The sequence below is a fragment of the Tachypleus tridentatus genome, chromosome 8 (genome assembly GCF_004210375.1).
Source record: "Tachypleus tridentatus isolate NWPU-2018 chromosome 8, ASM421037v1, whole genome shotgun sequence".
Classification (NCBI taxonomy): Eukaryota; Metazoa; Arthropoda; class Merostomata; order Xiphosura; family Limulidae; genus Tachypleus; species Tachypleus tridentatus.
The window spans coordinates 115,323,016-115,345,030 of record NC_134832.1 but is presented as its reverse complement, the minus strand read 5'-3'; the positions used below and the strand labels follow the sequence as shown (position 1 = coordinate 115,345,030).

Sequence of the window (22,015 nt, the reverse complement as noted above, 5' to 3'; positions counted from 1 at the left end):
ATTTACAATTTGTTTGTAAATTATCAAAGTAATTTACTATTGATCTTGACACAAACAGTGTCTTATGAGCATAATACAATATCTCTTGCAGAGATGCACAACCTTTCTACAAATTTTTCATGCACTGCATAATATCATTAGCCTTGAGAACAGACACAAAATATGATGTGTATTTAAAAAATACTTAGGCCTTTTAGTTATAAATTTGGAAAACTAAATAATACATAATTATGAAAAGTTTAAATATAAAACCTAAATATAGGTTAACTGTATCTCTAACTATAACATATTTAAGTAAGAAACATCTGTAAGCACTATAATCAGTCAAACAGCCAACAATACTACATGTAATTACATGTACCCCTTGACAAAAGCTGCATGCAATTCCAAGATAATCATTGTTGAATTATAGTACAAAATAAGCTCTTCTAAAATAATTATATATGTGTGTATGTAACCTGTACCAGTGAGCTATAAAGCTCTAACAAATGTCTTGGAGGTGGGCTTGGCACAAATTTAGGGTTGACAAAATTTGTTACTTGTTTCAATTGCATTCATCCAAAGAGTCTTGAAAGGTGCAAGTCAGTAGTTGAGTAAGTGTCTTATTGTTCAGACATGCTTCTACACAACTGACATTATGTAATTGACAATACAGAAGGACAATGTAAAAAACTTTATAGTTTGTGGGTCACATTGCAATAGCTTTTAAGTTTTTAAGTAATTTTTAAAAGGTTATTTTGAAATAAAAGACTTAAAATTTAGGTAATATAAAACTTAAAATCATAATACATTATTATGTTAATTTCATTCATGTATGTTGATAATAAAGGTGTGTAATTAAATATAAAATGTGAACAAAAAAGTGTTTAAAAGGGGTACCCAGTATAAAAAGGTTAACCTTAACATTACAGTAGTGATTCAAAATACATCATGTATAACATCAATGAGCATTTCTTAACTTTGTAAAGAAATTTAAAGATTCAGTCAAGCCTTAAAACAGCTACAATAAAGATTGTTACAAAACTAAACTATTAATGTGATGAATCTTTTTTTGTTGTTGTTATAATGTATGTGCAGTGAAGGATAGCAAGTCCTGGTGTTCTAAAATATTTTTGAAGTACATAAAATGAGAGTTAAAACACAGCATGGAATGTTACATTTCTTATATGTTCCTTATAAAGGCTCAAAGTATCACTTTCCTCATTTAAAAGTGATAAAAAGTAGTTTGAAATGTTATGTCTTTGTATTCTGTTTTTGTAAAGAATTTGTTTCTTCTTTTTTTTTATCTTACAGAATTAGCTGAAAAAGAAAAGAGCAAAAGCCGATCAAGGTCTTGCTCCAGGTCCCGTCACTCACGATCCAGATCACGGTCCAGGAGGCATTCCAAAGAAAGAAGATCGATATCTAAATCAAGGCGGGAATCACATCATCGTTCACGTTCGCGTAGTCGAAGGTCCCCAGTCAGATCTAAAGATCATCATTCTCGATCAAGATCAAGGTTATTTTGTGTTTACTCAAACCAAAGTATACCTGAAAATGAAATGTCACTGGTTTTAGTTCCTTCATATTTTACTCAAATTATAAACATTATTTTAAAAGTTTTTCTTTTCTCTTTTAGAAAAATATTTCAAAAAATAAAAGTTTACAGTAGTAAACATTTACAGATAATGATCTTTGTGATTTTTTCTTCATACTTTCAAGTGAAACTCATTCTTAGCTAGTTTTTGGAACAATTATTTTGACTAGATAAGCCATATAATTTGTATTGCTTCAGTGTTTTTAGGAAATAAAATTTCATCCAAAATCTACTAATATTTTTTTTCCATAATAAAAAATATAAGTATTATTTTTTTTGAAGAGATAAAAGGAAGAAGTCTCCAAGCCCACGTATCCGTAGGAGAACCCGCAGTCGGAGCAGGTAAAAATTACTTTTTTTATTTCTTGTAACACAATGAATGCACAGAAAGGGGTTTAAAGTGGTATCCAGTAGAGAAGAGCTAACCTTAACATTACAACAGTAATTCAAGCTATTGTCATACACCATCAATGAATGTTCCTTAATTTTGTAAAGAAATACAAACATTTAGTCAAATCTTAAGACAGCTACAAAAAAGTAGTCAAAAGTAAATAAAACTGATTCAGCACAGATACGTTCTTAGTCATTTATGAAATTGTTGGCTATATATTCACGATTGGTATTGTATAAGCACATTTTTGTTATTATTCTGAGTATGCATTTTACAATACCCTGAAAATGTTGTTTAGAATTTTGTATTAAAACTTAATATACTGTAATGAACTGTTACATAATCTCAGTATTCTTAATGTGTTTTTGGATACCATAGAGCAAAAAAATGTGCAATATTTTGTTTCTAGTAGCAAATTTGACCATATGTATTCATTCATGTAGAAAGATTGTTCGCTGCTGATGACAGTATTTTTTTTTTCTGTGCAATGTAAAATACTATTGGCTGTCACAATAATGTGAATAAATTGTGAAAAATGCATCTATTTAATAATTGTTTTAATAATTTGGGAAACTTTCAAAATGATAGCTTTTCGTATCTAACCATAATTTTAAAATTACTTTTCACATACTAGTCATAATTTAATTGTAGAATTAAAAATCTTAATTTAATAACAACAAAAGACTAAAGTTGTTGTTTTTAATAGACGTTCATCAAAGTTAACAAATTTAATTGCTTCTGTTTATAATCTTTTTCTCTATTCCTTTGTCTGAATTAATGAAGTCTATGTAATTTATAATGCACTTAATTTTCACCAAAATCCAAGACTTTATTTCAATAGCAGTACAGTATGTTGATACACAGTGTAATTCACTGTAATGTAAAAAGTACAAGACAAAATGATGATACAAAAATTAAAAAACACTAGAACACACATATTAGATACAGAAACATATTTTTTTTTTTGTACAGGACCATCAGAATGATAGCCCTTTTCTTATTTATTTAATTTAAATCAAGTCTTTGTTGCTTGTGATAATATATTAAGAATAATTTGAATCGTGTTGATAAAGTTAATGATAATATCACACTTTGAAATTCTACATTGTAAAAAAGTCCATTGAGAAACAATTCTTAAAAGGATGGATGTGGTAATATAATAACACTGCACAACAATTTTTGGAAAAATTTGGCTTCCTGAAAAGTTTTTGCTGATTGTGACAGGTACCTGGTGGGTATGCACAAATATAGTTTTGGTTTTGCTTCATCACATGGGAACTCTGAGAAATAGACAGTTAACTGTTTACCAGCAATAACATATTTAATTTCATTTATGTTTTTAATATGCTGTTAAGTTCAACATAATTAAAAGTGTTTTGCTCCTGATTTTCGTTTGTATTCAATGTCCGGTGCATCACGTTGCATTGTCCAACAGTAGTCAGCAAGTTGCCCTGATATTGTTTTTCCATTGTAGCAATGTCCTGGTGAAACCGAAGATTTCGATGAAACGGTACGTGATGGACAAATTTGGATGTGATTTTTGTGATCAGCAGCCAAAAATCTATAAGGAACACCCAACAGTGTTCAAGAAGCAAAAACTTTGTTGTGCAGTGTAATTAGTGACATGGAACTGAGATGTTGAAAAAAGGAATGGCTTGTTTAAATATCCCTTTTGTAGCTCTGCACAATACATGAAACAGATGACCTAATAATTTTATACATTGAGAAAGTTATAAAATTATGTAGTCCAAAACTTAATTCCTAAATTTATGCTCTGATGAAAGAAATATTGTTAGGATTAGGGCCTCAATTAAGTTGGATAGTCAAAAGAATAGATTAATTTAATTGGTTTTAAGTTAAGCACAAATAACAGAATTTATTGTAAATTTACTACTGATGATGCTTTTCTACTAAATTAATATTAAATATTTCTGTATTTTTACTGCAGAGATAGACTTCGGAAAAAATCAACCCCACCACGTAGTCGTAGAGACAGAAGTCGTAGTAGGTAAACAGCACTTTTTTATAAATGATTATTATTAAAGTTTTTTTTTAATTATTTGATTTAAGAAATATTCATAGATTTCATCATCATCATTCATTCATTTTACCTTCCTCTGATGCCTTGTACCAATGAAAAGAGACACAAGGAATAGTTTCTTCTACATTTTTTCATCTTCTGCATCATCTTGTCCCCAGGGTCATTCAGAATACTTTAATTCATTATACGTGTGGTTATCTTTTTGTTTCCTTTTTGTTTACCTTTGTATTGATTGCTCTTTATGGCAGAGAGTTGGGATGTTGCTTAATTAGGTTTCTGAGCCACTTGTTTTCTCTTGATTCAGCTGATTCAGTTTTTACTTTTGCTTTCATGTTGTTGTTATGTATTTTATTCACTTACAGTTACATGAATTTATTAACTTGTCATTTTGAAAAGGTTGTTGAACAGTAGTTTATAAATGTAGAATACTACCATTATATATGCGGTATTTTGCACACAGTTTGTAAAATAAACTAAATTTGAATTCGTATTTTCTTTAGATGTAATAACTATGTCATACCCAAATGCATAGATTTGACTCACCTTTTATATAGTTTGTTTGATTGCATTGTGAAAGAGTATTACAGATTAAAATAGTTGGAAATTACAAAAGAACAAATAAAAGATCTGATGGCCCTTGATGCTAAAAAATCAGGTATCGATACTAGTGATAGACAGAAAGCTTTGTGCTTAACAGTAAACAAATATTTTTATATCAGGAATGTTGAAATAGATCTTGGACATCATCCATAAAGTTACAACAAAGTGTAAACATGCATCTTAGTTCTTAAGCAAAAAGTACATTTTGTATATCTTTTTCTCATTTTATTATAAAAACATTTCACTTTGATGTATTTTGTGACAAAAACAACTGAATTATTATTAGTAGTGTTTTATTGAGTTTTATTTTATTAGTGTAGTGTTATTGGTGTTTGCGTTGAAAGTACCCTTAGGTATAAACCTTAATTGATGTATTTTATCATGATATATAACATTTCTTATTAAGAACCTTTATTTTAATCAAAATTTGCAACTGAGTATATTAAGTTATTATTATTTTATGTATGCTAATAATACTTACAAAAAATGTTGAAGAAAGTTCATCCTGATAAAATATAAATAATAGTTTTGTTGTGTGTGTTTTTTTTACTTTCATATTATTGTCAAATTTGTGAGAACTGAGGGAAGAGAGTTAGTTTTGTTTGTTTGTTTTGAATTTCGTACAAAGCTTCTCGAGTGCTATCTGTGCTAGAGAGTTAGATTTTATACGTTTGGAGAATGCTAAAATTTTTATGTATTTGAATACTTTAGCATACATTGTTTTTTCCAAACTGTGATTGAACTTTGTAACTACAATATTATATTTATTAGAGAAAGTAAAAAGAAGTCACATCGAAGCAAATCTGGTTCAAGATCTCGTTCAAGATCTCCTATCAAGGGCAAGTCTAGCAAATCATCTAAAAGCAAAGAAGATGGCCATTCTGAGAAAACTAAAGATAAAGATAAGAAAAAACCTGATAAGAAAGATGAAGTTTTAGAAAAAGTGCCAAAAGAGACTGCCAGTGAAAGTAAAGAAGGTCCAGAACTTCCTGGAACTAAAGATAAAGTTCATGAGGAAAAAGAACTATCAGATGATAAGAAACCTGCTGAGGATCAGACAAAAGAAATTGATAAGCCAGATGAAGAAAAACAAAAGATTAAAGATGAGAGGTAATAACTTTTGTAAGAATAGTGTAAATCATGCTAAGATTTCACTGATTTGAGAATAGTGTCCATATATATAAACTGTTGGCTTTATAAGGTCATTAAACAAATTGGCACTACTTTATGCAGGTGACCACCTTACTGCAAATAAAGGCTTGTTTATAGTCTCTACCAAAACCTAGAGTACATTTTATATCCCAGCTTGTAGCTTGTACCCTAAAGATCCTTCCAATTGCTACAGCAATTGTTTATTTTTGTTTCATCTTGTTTTTATTTGTGATAAACTATATATATGTATATATACACATGTATACACTGTCATGGTACACAAATAACTCTAGTATCAAAATGTTAAAATTATATGTGTTTCTTGTTTTTTATTTTATAAGGCAATATATTTTTTTTAAATTGTCAGTTCCTGTGGTGTGGGTTGAGTTGTAAACTGCAATGTATCAGGTCATCCCATAAGTCATGTCCAAAAATTTAATACAGAAAATGTATCATCATTTCTGTCTTTGAAGAAGGCTTTAATAACTAAAATATTTAATAGGATGTAAATAAAAATGTTCAGACAAATAAAAGAAACTAACCCAACTCCAATTTTTCAGATCATTAATCATATAAACCCTTATGAGAATGGATGTGTCTGAGGAGCACATCAGGCATATAATGCTTTATGAGTTTAAAAAAGGCAATAGTGCATCAGAAACTACATGAAACATTCAAGGTGTTTATGGTGTGTAGTCTCTCAGTGAAAGAAAATGTCAAATGTGGTTTCAGAAGTTCAGATCAGGTGACTACAGCTTAAGTGATGTGCCACGTTCAGGTTGTCCTGTTGAGTTTAAATGACTTGCTGCTGGCTGTACTTGATGATGTACAGAAGCTTAATTCAACCCATTAAACAGTTCACCATCATCTGCAACAGTTTGAAAAGGTGTCAAAGGTTGGAAAATGGGTCCCCCGTGATTTGATAGAAGCCAACCTTAGAATGTAACCTACCACTTTTGGAGAAGTTAGTTACTGGAGATGAAAAATAGATATTTTATAGAAATGTAAAGTGCCACAAACAATGGCTCAGAGCAGGTAAATTGGCTAAAGCACAGCCCGAAATGGACCTTCACCCTAGGAAAATCTTGTTAAGCATTTGATGGGATATTGCTGGTGTGATTCATTTTGAGTGTCTGCCACTAAATGTAATATTTACATCAGACTTCTGTTGTAACAGTTAGTTGCACTGAAAGAAAATAGGCCTGCTTTTATCAATCATAAAGGTGTTATGCTACACCGGGATAATGCATGACCCCATACAGCAAGGATGACATCTGCAAAGATTGAAGAACTAGACTGAGAAAAACTTCCACATCGTCCTTATTCTCCAGACCTTGCCCCATCTGATTGTCATCTGTTTTAAAGTTTGCAGAACTATCTTGATGGAAAAGAGCTTGGAATGCATAAAGATGTCAAAACTACCTTCTCTACATTCTTTTCCTTCAAACCCCAAGAATTTTATAGAAGTTGCTTTCAGAATCTTGTTAATCATTGGCAGGAAGTAATTAATAATAGTGGAACATAGAGTATTGATTAAATAACATTAAAAGCATTTGAAGTCCTTTGTTTTTTCTGAACTTAAAATCAGACATAAGGGATGACCTGATAATATTTGATGTATTTGTGGCAATTTTGTTTCTTAGTTGAGCTTTGAAGATTTTGTTATAGTAATTGTGTTTAATTAAAATTTGTGGCAAAAGTTGGTGAAAATTTGTTGGCATGAATGAAAGATTGCTTTATGAAGTTAATTTTTTCATCTATATAATCAGTTGAACAAAGTCGTGAAGCTGTGTTGTAAGGTATTTTAGTATATTAATTTTTTGTTTAGATTCATGGGTGGAATTCCAGAGGATGTAGAAGCATGAGTGATTTTTTGGAGAAATTTGGTTTTGAACTATTTGTCTGATCTAATAATATCAAAACTAAGAAAAGATAACTGCCTGTTATTTTCATGTTCAATGGTGAATTTAATGCTTGGGTGAATGGAATTTTTATTCAAAGAAAGTGTGTTTGTGCTCAGTTTCTGTGGTATCACTTCTGTATTGTACATTTGTATTAAAATTTCTTTTGCTACCCTTTCAAGCTATACTCTAAACTTACTTTCAAAAATGTGTGTTCCTCATTATTAAAGTTGAATTCAGATTTGCATAAGGCACTTGCAAGACCTTTAATATGTGTCTCAATACCAATTGAATATTCTATGCTAATATTCCTCTACACTATAGCTAATATTTATTCTGCTCTTCCATGAATTATTACTAACTCACAGTGTAGGGTAAAAAGAATAGTTGGTAACTCTAACACAGTATACCCATTATACCATGTTAAATGGAACTCTCAGTCTCTGTAAAATGTGGATTGCCCACTTTAATACTCACCTATACAGGTAGGGTTAAGGGAGTTAAACCTTTTAGAGAAGATATCATTGTATTGTATATGAAATTAGAAATTTTATTTTTTGCAAAAAGTTTAGTAACTTTATCTGGAGTTTTTAAGTGATTTCTGAACATATAAAAGTAAAACAGTACCTGTATATATGTATGTTGTGTGTGTGTGTGTGTGCTTGCGTGCCTATGTATATATATATATTTGGAGATTTTACCTTATTGTCAGATTAGCTCTGCAAGTAACAGTTGGTTTAAAGTCCTTTGAAAAAACAAGCAACAACAGTTTTCAAGACTTTCGTATTGAGTGTTTAGAACTTCGGTAGGTTTGTTTTTAATAACGTTCTCGACTTAATTTTGACTACAATAGAGTAAAAATGAAACTAATAACTTTGGTAATCACACACATAACTAGTGTGTTTGGTATAAAATAATTTTAACCAGGTTTACAATATATCCAGAACAATTCTTAATCTTATTACCAAACAACCAAGTCATCAATATTTCATTCATGCTCATTAATAATATTATGGACTTGTAGTATAATACATAATTTTTACCTTAACAATTTATTTCATTATTTTTAAACATCTTTATATTAGTGATCACGAAATTGAAGAAAAGAAGAAAAAAGAAAAATCACCAGAGAAGGCCAGGCGTCCAAGAAAGTCACGGTACAAATTTTTCTTTCCAGTTAAAAAAAAAAAAATCTTATTATCTTCATATTGTGTTACAAATTTAAAAGCATTTCTCAACCAGTTGCATATCAGTTTCTTTATTATGGTTGATTTAATATGTTTTGTTCTATGTTAACATTGCTTTCTTTTGGTACTAAGAATATCATTATTTATCATAGTCGTTAATTGAGACATTAGTAATGAAATATTTCCAGTTTAGTTTATTTGCATATTGAATAACATGCAATAATAAATTTGTTTTAATGAAATATATTATTTATTAGATCTCCTAGTATTCGGAAGCGATCCAAGTCACCTATTAAACGGAGAGTATCTCGTTCTCGATCCCGTTCAAAAAGAAGGTCTCCAGTGTCTCCAGTAAAACGAAGACGTTCTCGTTCTCGATCCATAAGTCGTCGCCATAGATTGTCACCATCACCACGTAGAAGAAGATCACGTTCCCCATTGTCTCGTAGAAGATCTAGGTCACCATGGAGATCAAGGACTCCTATCAGATCTTCCAGGTCAAGGAGAGTGTCTCGCTCTCCGAGACGGTCAAGGACACCAAAACGTAGATCTCGCACACCAAAAAGACGTTCACGTTCAAGATCTCCAAAAAGAGAATCAATTTCCAAGTATGTTGGCTTTAATTTTGTTATATATTTATACATAAATCTCTAGAAATAATTTTTGTAAAATACTGAAGAGACGTAAAAGGCTTAAGAATTGTAAGAGTAATCTTGATTATAAAATATAATTATTTAACTGAACTATACAATACAAAAAATTGTATTTAAAATGTACAATATACAATAACAGTTACTTCATCATGTGTGAAAAAAAACGCAAGATGTTGACCAATTCCTAGCTGTGCCAAACTTTTATAATCTTGATAATGCATTGTTCCAAGGAAGAGATATTTCGTTTCACACCTAAGGCTGTTTTGATTGCTGAATGCTTTCTAATCATTGCTTAAAGAATTTTAGTAGTCAGTGTACAAGTTTTTATACTACACCAGTTTCTTGCCATTTCTGAACAGGTACATATCATGAGACTACCATCCACCAGTAGTATTGTGCTACCTATAATAATGGTGCAACTAGCTCCCTTTGCTATTACCACTCAATCCCCACTTCTTGATTGGCATGACACAGTTTAGATGTGTGTTTAATTTTTCCAAGTGTGACTAGAATATTTGATTGTACTTTGTTATTTTTTCAGTCAGTATTTAATATCACAAGTTTTTTAATTTTGCATTTATTTTCGATTGTTTCTATAATTTTGGTTTAACTAATTTCTCATTTCCAAATTCTGTGTTTTTAATATTAATATGAGATTTCATGCAGCAGACAAAGATATTCCCACCATAGAGGACAGTACACATGGGATCAACTTTATGAGCTAAGGAAGTTCAAGCTTTGGTTTGCAGAGAGTTAGAGTTGTTTTGCATCTTCCTTTTATGGTCTGTCACTATCTGCATACGTTCAGGATATTTCATTTTCCATTCCCTTCTTACATCTTGTTGGTCAGGTATGCCTGTGTATTTCTCCTCCCCTTTATTAGATGAAAGTCAACTTTCTGATTATTGAAGTGTTTTCATCCTTTTCCTCACATTAATGTTCCTTCTCAGAGATTCAACAGTTTGGTACAGGCATGCCCTATCTTTCTTATTTGTTGGGTCAACATGCTGTGGATCCCTTTTTGGATTCTTAGCATTTAGATTATCTCCTTCTCCTATGGGGCTCAAATCTTAGGGCTTTTGTTTGCTTCAGTCAGGCATGTTTCTTCAGGATTTACCCTTCTCTGAACTCACTTCCTTTTTTTTCTACAACTAATATATAAAGCCTTTCATCATCTTCTGATGTCTTTTCAGAAGAGCTCAAGACCCTTTTTTGACCCACTGTGGTTCATTTATTGACCTTTGTCCTTTCCCTCAATATCTGGGTGCTTTGCTGTTTGGACTTACAAGGGAGGGATGCTTTACTGAAAGATGTTATTCTTCCCATTTCCTTCCTACCAGATCTCCAACAAGCCCCTTTTCTATGTGACTCTGTCTTTGAGGGTTGACCAGATTGCCTAGAATCACAGATGGATTAAGTTACATCCCTTCTTATTTTCTTGTTACTTTCCGTGATTCACCTATCCTTGTTTTGCTGCCTTCCTTCTTCCTCACCCCATCCTTTACCTTCTTCAAGGCATTCCTGTCACTATCTTAATTTTACCTGATCTTGTTTGGACAGACACCAGAATTATTGGTGACACAGTGGAGACTTGTCCTGTAGGGTCCAGATTGCTCTACTTTTCAACTGTTCTTCAAGTTTTAACAGAAGTTTTCTGCCTTTTGGTTCTGGGTTTCCCCCTTTCCCTTTCCAAAACTTACTTACTTCTCCTCAGGACCTTCCTTTTTCAGTCATCTTGCTGATGTCATTCAAGTTCTCCTGGGAAAAGGAGCTATGGAGCAGGTGGTTCCCACTCATGGGAGTTTTTATTCCAATCTCTTTGTGACCTCCAAAATTGGATACCAATTATAGATTTGTCCCAACTGAATTCCTGTTTTGAGCCCTCTCACTTCATCACTGAGTCCTATATGTGTTTTTTCTTTCTCAGGACCCTGGATGGCCACCTTCTTGATGATGGATATCTATCTTAAAATTTCCATTTCTCCAGAGTTGTGTTGTTTTCTACACTTCATCCTTGAGGGCTAAGTGTTCCAGTTCAGGGCACTGCCATTCTGTCTCTCTTTAGCCCTCTTTGTGTTTTGTCAAGTAGTTTGATCATCACTTTCACTCACTGGGTTTTCCTACTCATCATCATATGGACAACTGATGCCTTCTTACCTATTTCCACTTGAAATCAGTAAATCACAAACATTTGCCCCTCTTTGTGGATGTCTGTATGTGGTGAGGGGACCTCTCAGAGATGATTCTGTCTTTTCATTTTACCTCTTCTAGGATCTGAATGCCAACTCACATGAAGAGGAGGAGGGGATCCTGTTGATTGAGGGGTCCAACCCCAACACACTACTTTTGCTTTTAATTCCTATAAATGTGTGGATAGTCTGTGAGGGTCAGTGGCTGGTCCTGTTTGGCTAGGGTTAACCAAGTATTAGTGTTAGGAGTGCTTAATGGATGTTGTGGGCATTATATCTGATGCTTTCATTTGGGTATAGTTCTCAATAAACCCTGACATTGCTGCAGTGTCTTTGTTTGGCATTGTAGTGCGTCTCCTTGTAGGATTTCACAGTGGGTTGGGACAATGGGTACTGAATCTTTCTTTCATTCTTTATGGATCCCTCAAATCCAAATAAAATAATAATAATAAAACAGATCGTCAATCTCGAAGACTCTGGACAGCAGTATTCACCTCCTTATAAACCTGTACCTCATTTTCTCATACTACATTCTTTGTCAGACAAATCTTTGGAGCAAGTGTCTTCCTTTTTTTTATTCAGAAGCAATTAGAGAGGATTGCTGACTCTCCTAAGTCGGTGAAGAACCTATGTTCTGGGGACATTTTGATGGAAACATTTACCCCAAAAATACAAATGAACTCCTCTTGTATTAGAAGGCCACTGGGGATATACCTATTGAAGTTACTCCCCCTACTACTTTGAATTACTCACAAGAATTTTGTACACAGAAAATCAGATTTTTAATGAAATATTTTTATTAAAGATTTGTTTGTGAAAGTAGTCTGTTTTATTACTAGTCAGTGCAAAGTAATTTCATGTTATGATTAAAAAACTATTCTTTATTCCAAAATTCCCAAATGCTATTTGTGTACTCTCTAAAACCTGCAAAATACATTTCAAACATTTGTTTTCAGTAAGACTTCATATTTTATGCTATTTTTTATACTATAGCTATGTGGGATCTATCACTTAACCAACCTTGTAACCATCATAAAAAAAATTTGAAATAAATATAAACCATGCTTTTTTCATGCAAAAATGACTGCATATTATAACATGAAAATACAAATGTTTAGTGTAAGTGGTTTAAGTCTCCTAACATTATATATGAACAAAAATATTTATTATTTTTTATTATACTGACCTTCCAGTTGTGCCTATCTAACATCACATAACTTGCATCGACATAGTGCATGTGCTTTCAGGTTGCATATCCAGTAATATAAAACTGGCCTTTAGTCTTCCCTGCCTTAGCTGTGTTTAGTGGACTAGTATTTTGTAATATATAGTCGAATTTCAATTACTATACATTATATGTGTATGCAGATTATTACTATTTAGAAATAAATTATTAAATTTATTTTTTTAAGATATAGTACAATAAATCAAGAAGTGAAGCAAACAATTCTCTTTTTGCTACAACCTTTCAACTTGGTTCCTGCTGAACATTGGTTGTTAAGCCTTTAAAATTTCACACATAGAGAATACCAAATTTATATATATATACAGTTAAACTAAAAAATAATAAATAACTACATTGATACCATAGAATTTCAGTATAATTTATTAAGCTTAGTAACTAAGATTACTTTGATTTTCAAAAATATGAAACTTCAAAACGACTAAAACACAACCTACATCAGTGAAATCTTGGTTCGAAACAGTGGTAGCCTTTTCACAAATTAAAATGATGAAGAAAATCACTAGGAGACATTATAAGCTGTAAACTGGTTATTCACATGCCATATATTGAAGTGTATATAAGGGACAATTTCAAAAAATGTGAAGAGTTTAACAGGATCACTGTGTTTGATTCAGTGTATAAGCCATAACGCAGCAAAATAAAAATATATGAGGTTCTTATTTTATATTCTAGCTTGTCAATATTAGTAATTTGAGCTCCTAATTTGTTCGAAATTATAAAATTAGTTTTATGACATCACAACTATCAAATTTGAACAATGCTATGTTCAACATGCCACATTACTCACTGAAATCTGTATTTAGATTGCCAATGCAGTCACCTTTCAGTATGTTTTGCATTCTCTATACAGACAGATCTTTCTGAGCCTCCAACAGAGTTGTTTTCAAACCATATGAGTCGTATTATACCCTCTATAGTAAAGTAAGTTGATAAGTCAACATTTACTCCTGTATCTGGTGCACTTCATTCTGCTCTGACTTATGGTGTCTGCTTGGGTCCACCTTCTTCAACCCTAAGATATATAACTATTATTTATTCATGTCCTCAGTTGCTGAGATCTGTGTCTGCTGGCAGACATCTGACCAATTGACCCAGGACAGAATCCATAGAGGTAAAAAGATCTTCTCATAAAGACTAACAGTGTGGTCATAAATCAATGGGTTCTCCACCCACCCCATTCTCCTTTTCAGTAGTTTTCCTTATACTGGAATGAGAGATTGTGTGATGGACAAAAGAATAGAGGCATGGCACTCATAGTCTACTAGCACATGCACACCCTATTTTTGCAGCTTGGGTTGTACCATTACTGCTTGTTCTCTCAGCCTGTCTCCTGGAGAGACTTATGATCAATAAGACTTTGATGCTGTATCTCAACACTTGTTGTTTTCCTTATATTACTGGGAGACGTTAGTGGACACAGTTTCCCCCTGGGGTGGTGCTGGTATTTATGGGAGAGATCATTCTGTAGATCTTATTCTCTTGGATCACAACCTTTCTCTCTTCAATACTGGTTCTCTTAAGTATTTTAGTGCACCTAGTCAATCTTGTACTATCATTGATCTATCTATCTGCTCTATTCACTTTTCTCTCACTCTTCTTGATAGTGATCATTTTCGTATCATTTTGAGGGAGATTTGCCATGGTTAACGTCACATGACCCACATGGTGGAAGTTAGACTAAGCTAACTCACCCTCTTTCACAACTCTCTCAGAACTTGATCCTGTCATCAATAGATGAGTGAGTGGTAGCAGTGACTGCCTATTGTCCATGTAGCTGCTCAAACTATTCCTAAGAGTCTTGATATGTTTTCCACAGTGTCCTCATCCATAGTGGAGACCTGCCTGTCAGAGGACAAGGATAGCTCAAAAACAGGCCTGATATACCTTTCTTAGGTATCCCACTCTTTTTAACTGCATTTCTTTTCACTGGCTCTTTGCCAGTGCACAGTAGGTTAGAAGTGAAAGCCAAAAGGAATCTTGGATTAAGTTTACAACTAACATCTCTTCTACCATCAGGTCCAAAAACCCATTGGACAAGATTCAGAAGGTCAGTGGAAAGTATACTTTCCACTCCATTGCCATCTTGCTTACCAATGGCCAGGAAGTTTCTGATATCCAGAATATTGCTGATACTCTCAGCAAGAGCTTTTTTCTGTACATTTGTCACTTCTTTTCCTTCCCCTGCCTTTTTGGCTGTCAAACCTTAGGCACCTCAATCACTTTTTTTCCTTTTAGCTATTTGTCTCTATGACTTTAATCATCCCTTTACACTGGTGGAACTCAAACTAGCTCTTTATTTTTACAACAATTTTACGTTCTTTACAGGTTTTTGCTGCAGATAGCCTAGTTTCTTTGCACCAAAAAAACAACAATCAACCAACTGCCAACATCTGCTTCAACAGGAAGCAGTATGGGTGGATTTTCTGATCATGTTGTGAAGTCTATTTTTGCCCCCACTCAGTAGCTGGTTTATTTGAGGGATTTCTTCAATTTACAGTTCAGTTGGGCCCAGCCTTCTTCTTTTCTTGGGGATATGGAATAAGCAGTCACAAAAGCACTTACTCTTATTTCTATGGGTCAAGCTCACATGTATTCACATCAGTGGAACTTCTCTTTAGATCCCTGGAACCATTTTGTCATCCTTCAATCTGTAATCAGGTGGATCTAGCTTGGTGGCTTACCAGGAATCAGACTACAGTTTGAGAGCCTATTCCTTCTCATTGTCCAAAATTACATCTGTTCACAGACACATTTTTTAATGAGTTGGGTGGCTGTCCTCAACTCTTGAAGTTTTCAGTCTGTGGTCTGTAGAGGAGTCTGCACTCCACATCAACATTATTGAGCTTTTAGCTGTATGTTGGTCTTTGACCCATTTCTTTCCATTCCTGTAAGGTTGGTTGGTTATGGTCCACTCTGGAAATTTTATTGTCATCAATTATCTCACCAAGCAAGGTGAAACCAAATTCAGATTTCTGTGTTTTCAGACTCTGTATCTCCTTTTCTTGACCTCCAATTACAACATGGTGGTGTTAGATATCCATGTTCCTGGGGCCATGAATAGGGTTTTCTATCATTTTCAGTGATGTTGAGAAAATATTTTACGTAGAAGAGCGAAGAACGTTTTGACCTTCTTTGGTCATCATCAGGTTCACAAAGAAAGAAAGAGGTAACTGATCGGAAGCTGACCACATTTTATATTTCATTCAACAATGTAGAAAGGAACAACTAACCCCTAATTTTGTAAAGGTAAAACTTTCAAAAAATTTTAATAAATACACAAACATTATCCAAAATTTACAGAAAAAAACTACTTAAAGCCATGTTGAACACAAAATACAAAGAACTACATGACTTACAAAAACAAAAAATGAACCTAGACCATCAACTGGCATGCTGCATTAAACTAGAGATTTAAGGACTTATACAACGAAACATAAACCAAATCAATACTAACAACGACAGAGACAAAAAGATCTGCCACAACAAAAAACTAGAAAAACTAAGATGCAAGCAACAGAAAAGACATCACAACAAACCATTGACTAACCTCATAATTAACAGGTCTGACACAGACGAGATACATCTACTTAACAGAGGACTCAACTTCGCAATAGCATCTAGGTACATTCCAACCATAAAAATCAAAACATGTTTAGAAGATCTAGCCAGGAGACTTGTGATACTTTCTGCAGAAAACAAAAACAAAGAAACAACCAAAAAACAACCAACAGAAAGAAGACAACTTAGGTAATTTTATTGACATTCAACAGCCAAACTTCCCAAGTAAAATAAAAAAATTATATTTTCCAGAAACACCTAAAAACAACATCTTAAACAATTTTTTTAAAGAATTTTCTCACAAAACCATCAACATAATTTCACAAAACAGAAAGCTAAAAAACAATCTTACAAAAAGAGACATTAATTCCATTAAAAACCTAAAACAAGACAAAAACATAAAAATTCTAAAAGCAGATAAAGGTAATGCTATAGTCATAATGAACATGAATGAATAATCCAAAAAAATGAAGAACATCCTATCAGACACAAACAAATTCAAATCAATACACACAAACCCAACAAAGACACACGAGACGCAACTAAACAAATTACTACTACAAATGAAAAAAGCCAACACAATTTCACAAACACTTTATTCCTACCTACGTAAAACTGACTCACGCACACCACAAATATATGGCATCCCCAAACCTCATAAACCAGATTGTCCATTACAACCAATAATGTCCACATATGAATCATTTAATTACAATCTTGGTAAATACATAGCATGAACATTCTCCAAATATGTAACATCAGCCAGCTCATTCATCAAGGACTCTTTTAATTTCAAGTCTAATCTAAATCAACTTAATCATAAAGCCTTAATGGCCAGTTTCGATGTTATATCTCTCTTTACAGAAGTTCCAACCACTGAAGAGTGCAAGATAGCCTTAGAACTCTATATCCGAGACCCTAACCCAACTATAGACATTCCCAGCAACTAATTAGCAACCCTCATAGAATTCACCACGATAAAGACAAACTTCATGTTCAACAACCACAACTATATACAAACAAATGGCCTAAGCATGGACAACCCAGTATCACCAGTTCTAGCCAATATTTTTATGACACAGGTTGAAACACAAGCAATTAACACAGCATTACGTCCACCACTATACTGGTACAGATATGTAGATGACACAGTTGTAGGATTCAGATCTACAGAACATACACTTAATTTTTTCAATCACATTAACTCTATACATCTCAACATTAACTTCACATATGAACAGGAAGAAAGCAATCAAATATCATTTATTAACCTCAAAATTACAAGAACCAACACACAATTTAAAACAGAAATCCACCGAAAAATCACCCATACTGGACTATACATTCCTTGGGACTCGGCACATGAAACAAAACAAAAACTCAACATACTAAGAAACCAAATACACACAGCCATAAAACTATGCTCACCAGATAAAATTAACTATGAATTAGACAAAATAAAACAATACTTCATCAACATCAATAAGTTTCCTCCACAAACCATAGAAAACATTATATGCACACACCTAGACAGAAAGCAAAATCAACCAACAAAAGTAAATATATCTCACGAATCAAAAAATCATGAAACCATATACTGCTGCATACCATATATTCCCGACATCAGCAGACAAATAACCAACATTTGGCAAAAACTAGTAAAAAATATAACATTCCAGTTAATACCAAATTTATTCAAAAACCAAGCACAAAACTGAGGTCTATACTATGTAGAAACTACACTGACAAACACCACACCAACATTATTTATAAAATACAATGTGATAACTGCCACGACTTCTATATTGGAGAAACAAGTAGAAAAATGGAAACCAGATTCAAAGAACATAAAAAGTCACCTTCACACGTTTTCGAACACTGCAAGTCAAATAAACACAACATAACCATAGAAAACACTCAAATACTAAATAAAGAAACAAAAATAAACAAATGCTAAATTAAAGAAGCCTTACTTATACAACAACTTAAACCCAAAATAAACCAATATAAAGGAACGCCTTTATACCTATATTAGCGAAACGTTCACTCTTCTACGTAAAATATTTTCTCAACCCAAACAAGCCGTTTTTGCATATATATTTTTCAATCATTTATTTCATCTTAACCAGGTTCTTTCCACTGAGTGGTCACTTCATCCATAGGTTTATTTGTGGGTGTGTTCTGAAATGGGGACACCACTTATTGATGACTTTGTCATACACTGGAGTACCACACTTCCTTTCTTTTGGTCTGTACCTTCCACAGCCATCAGTGTTGGATGTAGAAGCATTCACTAAGATTCTACAGGTCATCTCGTCTATACTTACCCTCTTATCCAAAGTTCTATCCCTCATGCAGGCCATTCTTTGTCCTGCTGGTTGCTTCGTACTGGCCTGCTCAACCTTGGTCCCATCTGTTTTGGACTTTACTTGTGCAACCCCCCCTGTCCTTTGTTTCTCTTGCATCAACCTCATTCAGACATTGTTCATCCTGCTATCACCAAACTGTTTTCACACTTGGCTTGTATTTGGTTCCTTACCTCAGTCCAGGGACTGACTTCTCATGTAACATCTTTCCATTCCCAAACCATCAGACCTTCTTCAGGATGATAATGCTGTGTTATTATGGTTATAAGCAAACATTAGACCCCTCTCTTCTTGTTAATTTCTGTTGCAGGAGTTCTTTTCTGCTTCTAAGGTTTGGTTTGAGAGACTTTGCCTGCCTCAAAATAGTGGTAACAGGATATCCATGTTTTATTCCTACAGTTGGATGAATGCTGCTTGTCCTCATAATTCTGGTTACAGAATGTATCTACTTTGCATTTACAGTTGAGTGAATTATTATTTTATCCATAGTACTACTTACAGCTTCCCCTACTCTTAATGTTAAGTTGAAGCAATGCCAAGTTTGGTTTGTCGTAGTTTTGGAATTTGTCCTGTTACAGTCTCTTTCTCGCTTCTTGTTTGTAATTGTTGTTGCTTGACATCCGGCACCGACTTTAATTACGGTTGGGTTTGTTGGATATAAATGACGTGGTCCATGTGCTCTGACCTGACACACCTGTTGTTTTGTTGTTGTTTTATTCATCTTGTTATATGTTAATACAGCTTGCACCTTCTTAACATTTATAATTGAGCAGTCATTATCTTTTCCATTCATTTTGTTAGTTTACTAATTCCAGGGTGAAATGCATATCTGTTCCAGAAGTAGAGTAGTACTCCCACAGGTGTGCTTGTTTTCAATCTGGGATTCTAGCCTTTTATGTCTGATTTGGAAAATAAAATTTTCCTACACTGAAAATGCATTTCCAATAGGTAACTACTCCTCTCTCTCTCTCTCTGGGAGCTGGGTGTATTGGTATAGGTAGTGCAGTATTATTGGTTGAGAATAGTCACATTCAGAAATGGTGCAAAACCAATGGGTGTAAAGACTGGAACACTGATTAATAAAATTCTTGTAGCAATTCTTAGATGGCAACCAATGATCAAGATAGCCTTTTGTGTGCAAGGTGGTAAGTGCATTTCGGGAAATAAATTTTTCAGTGTAATTAAGTAATTGGATTAAATTTACCTATACATTGTTAATTATTGTATGTTATTACTAATTTTACTGTTATTTGTTACACAGTATTAAATTTTAAACCAAATAATATATATATTAATTAGACACAAGAAGAAGAAAGACAAAGAAAGAGATCGCAGCCGTGAACGAGATAAAGACAAAAAGAAAAAACGCAAAGATAAGGATGATGACAAAGACTCTGAAAAAGCCAAGGAAAGTAAAGTAAAGAGAGATTATGATGAGGAAGAGAAAGGTTATGACAGTGGACAAGAAACTGTAAAGAAAATTAAAGTCAGCGATAGAGAGTCGAGTGCTTCACCAGTCAAACCTGAGAAAATAACTACTGCAGCTGCATCCAGTCCAGAAAGTCCTGCAAAATCTGATATGGATCTTGATAGTGACTAAAGTTAGTGTCTGAAACTAACTGTTCTTTACATAGCACATATATCTGACATTGGCTGTGTATGGTTTATTAACTTTTTCCATATCACTAAAAGCCTCTAAAATAATTTGAGTGTGCTTACATTTAAGTAGCCAATGTTAATTGGAGCATAATATCTCCCGGATGTTTATTAATATTTGATTTACCACTTAAGTAGTCTGTCTTTAGTTTAAAAATAAGAAGTTCTACTACAATATGGCTCCTTATCACCTCACCTTTGCTAAAATGCTTGTCATATGTAATAAATAAAAAATGTTCAGTGATGTAAACCACAAAATTGATCCTTTAGAATTAAGCTGATTTCTGTTTTCTGGTAATGTTCAGTGATGTAAACCACAAAATTGATCCTTTAAAATTAAGCTGATTTCTGTTTTCTGGTAATGTTCAGTGATGTAAACCACAAAATTGATCCTTTAGAATTAAGCTGATTTCTGTTTTCTGGTAATGTTCAGTGATGTAAACCACAAAATTGATCCTTTAGAATTAAGCTGATTTCTGTTTTCTGGTAATGTTCAGTGATGTAAACCACAAAATTGATCCTTTAGAATTAAGCAGATTTCTGTTTTCTGGTAATGTTCAGTGATGTAAACCACAAAATTGATCCTTTAGAATTTAGCTGATTTCTGTTTTCTGGTAATGTTCAGTGATGTAAACCACAAAATTGATCCTTTAGAATTAAGCTGATTTCTGTTTTCTGGTAATGTTCAGTGATGTAAACCACAAAATTGATCCTTTAGAATTAAGCTGATTTCTGTTTTCTGGTAATGTTCAGTGATGTAAACCACAAAATTGATCCTTTAGAATTAAGCTGATTTCTGTTTTCTGGTAATGTTCAGTGATGTAAACCACAAAATTGATCCTTTAGAATTAAGCTGATTTCTGTTTTCTGGTAATGTTCAGTGATGTAAACCACAAAATTGATCCTTTAGAATTAAACTGATTTCTGTTTTCTGGTAATGTTCAGTGATGTAAACCACAAAATTGATCCTTTAGAATTAAATTTATTTCTGTTTTCTGGTATGGTAATTGATTTATTAAAATCTTAATTTTTTTATATGTCACTATCTTGATTTGAAATCTCTGCATACATTTTTGTCAAGTTCACAATTTTTTTATGAACTGTTTATTAAAGTATCTTATCCTTGTCGAGAACTGATTTGTTTTTTTTATAAATGTTTTGAAAGTTTACACTGTTAACATCTCTACAAGCTTTTTAATGTGTTTAAGATAGGCTATCTAAAAATGTTTAATTTTGTTGTGTGGGAAGAAACAATTTTAAAATTCAATTGGAAAACAACTTTAATAGTTGTAATTTTTTATTAAAATTAGTGTAACCATACTTTAAGTTTGTGGTACAACTATTTTGGAAAATGAAAAGCAGAATTTTTTCATCTTTAAAAGAGAAGAGATTCTAAATCTTTTCAGTTCTGTGAGACAGTTTTCCAGGTGTGTTGTATACAGGACACTTATGGATTCACATAAATTCTATCTTCTGCATATTAAAAGATATTTTCGTAA

At 32.9% G+C, this 22,015-nt stretch overlaps 1 protein-coding gene across 6 annotated transcripts in view; it reads left to right on the top strand.

Annotated features, from left to right (window-relative positions):
* The window catches only part of LOC143223257 (uncharacterized), a 42,299-nt gene extending 20,653 nt beyond the window's left edge, over window positions 1-21,646 (top strand). For 2 of the 6 annotated variants that reach the window (XM_076450967.1, XM_076450968.1), the window contains 9 exons: window positions 1,294-1,498; window positions 1,859-1,918; window positions 3,442-3,477; window positions 3,916-3,975; window positions 5,380-5,718; window positions 8,374-8,466; window positions 8,747-8,818; window positions 9,106-9,456; window positions 20,160-21,646. In XM_076450967.1, the coding sequence (XP_076307082.1) occupies window positions 1,294-1,498; window positions 1,859-1,918; window positions 3,442-3,477; window positions 3,916-3,975; window positions 5,380-5,718; window positions 8,374-8,466; window positions 8,747-8,818; window positions 9,106-9,456; window positions 20,160-20,460 (1,517 nt within the window). In that variant the 3' untranslated portion in view covers window positions 20,461-21,646. The remainder of the gene's footprint in view (window positions 1-1,293; window positions 1,499-1,858; window positions 1,919-3,441; window positions 3,478-3,915; window positions 3,976-5,379; window positions 5,719-8,373; window positions 8,467-8,746; window positions 8,819-9,105; window positions 9,457-20,159) is intronic. The other 4 variants (XM_076450969.1, XM_076450970.1, XM_076450971.1 and 1 more) reach the window with 3 other exon arrangements.
* The last annotated feature ends 369 nt before the right edge of the window (window positions 21,647-22,015 follow it).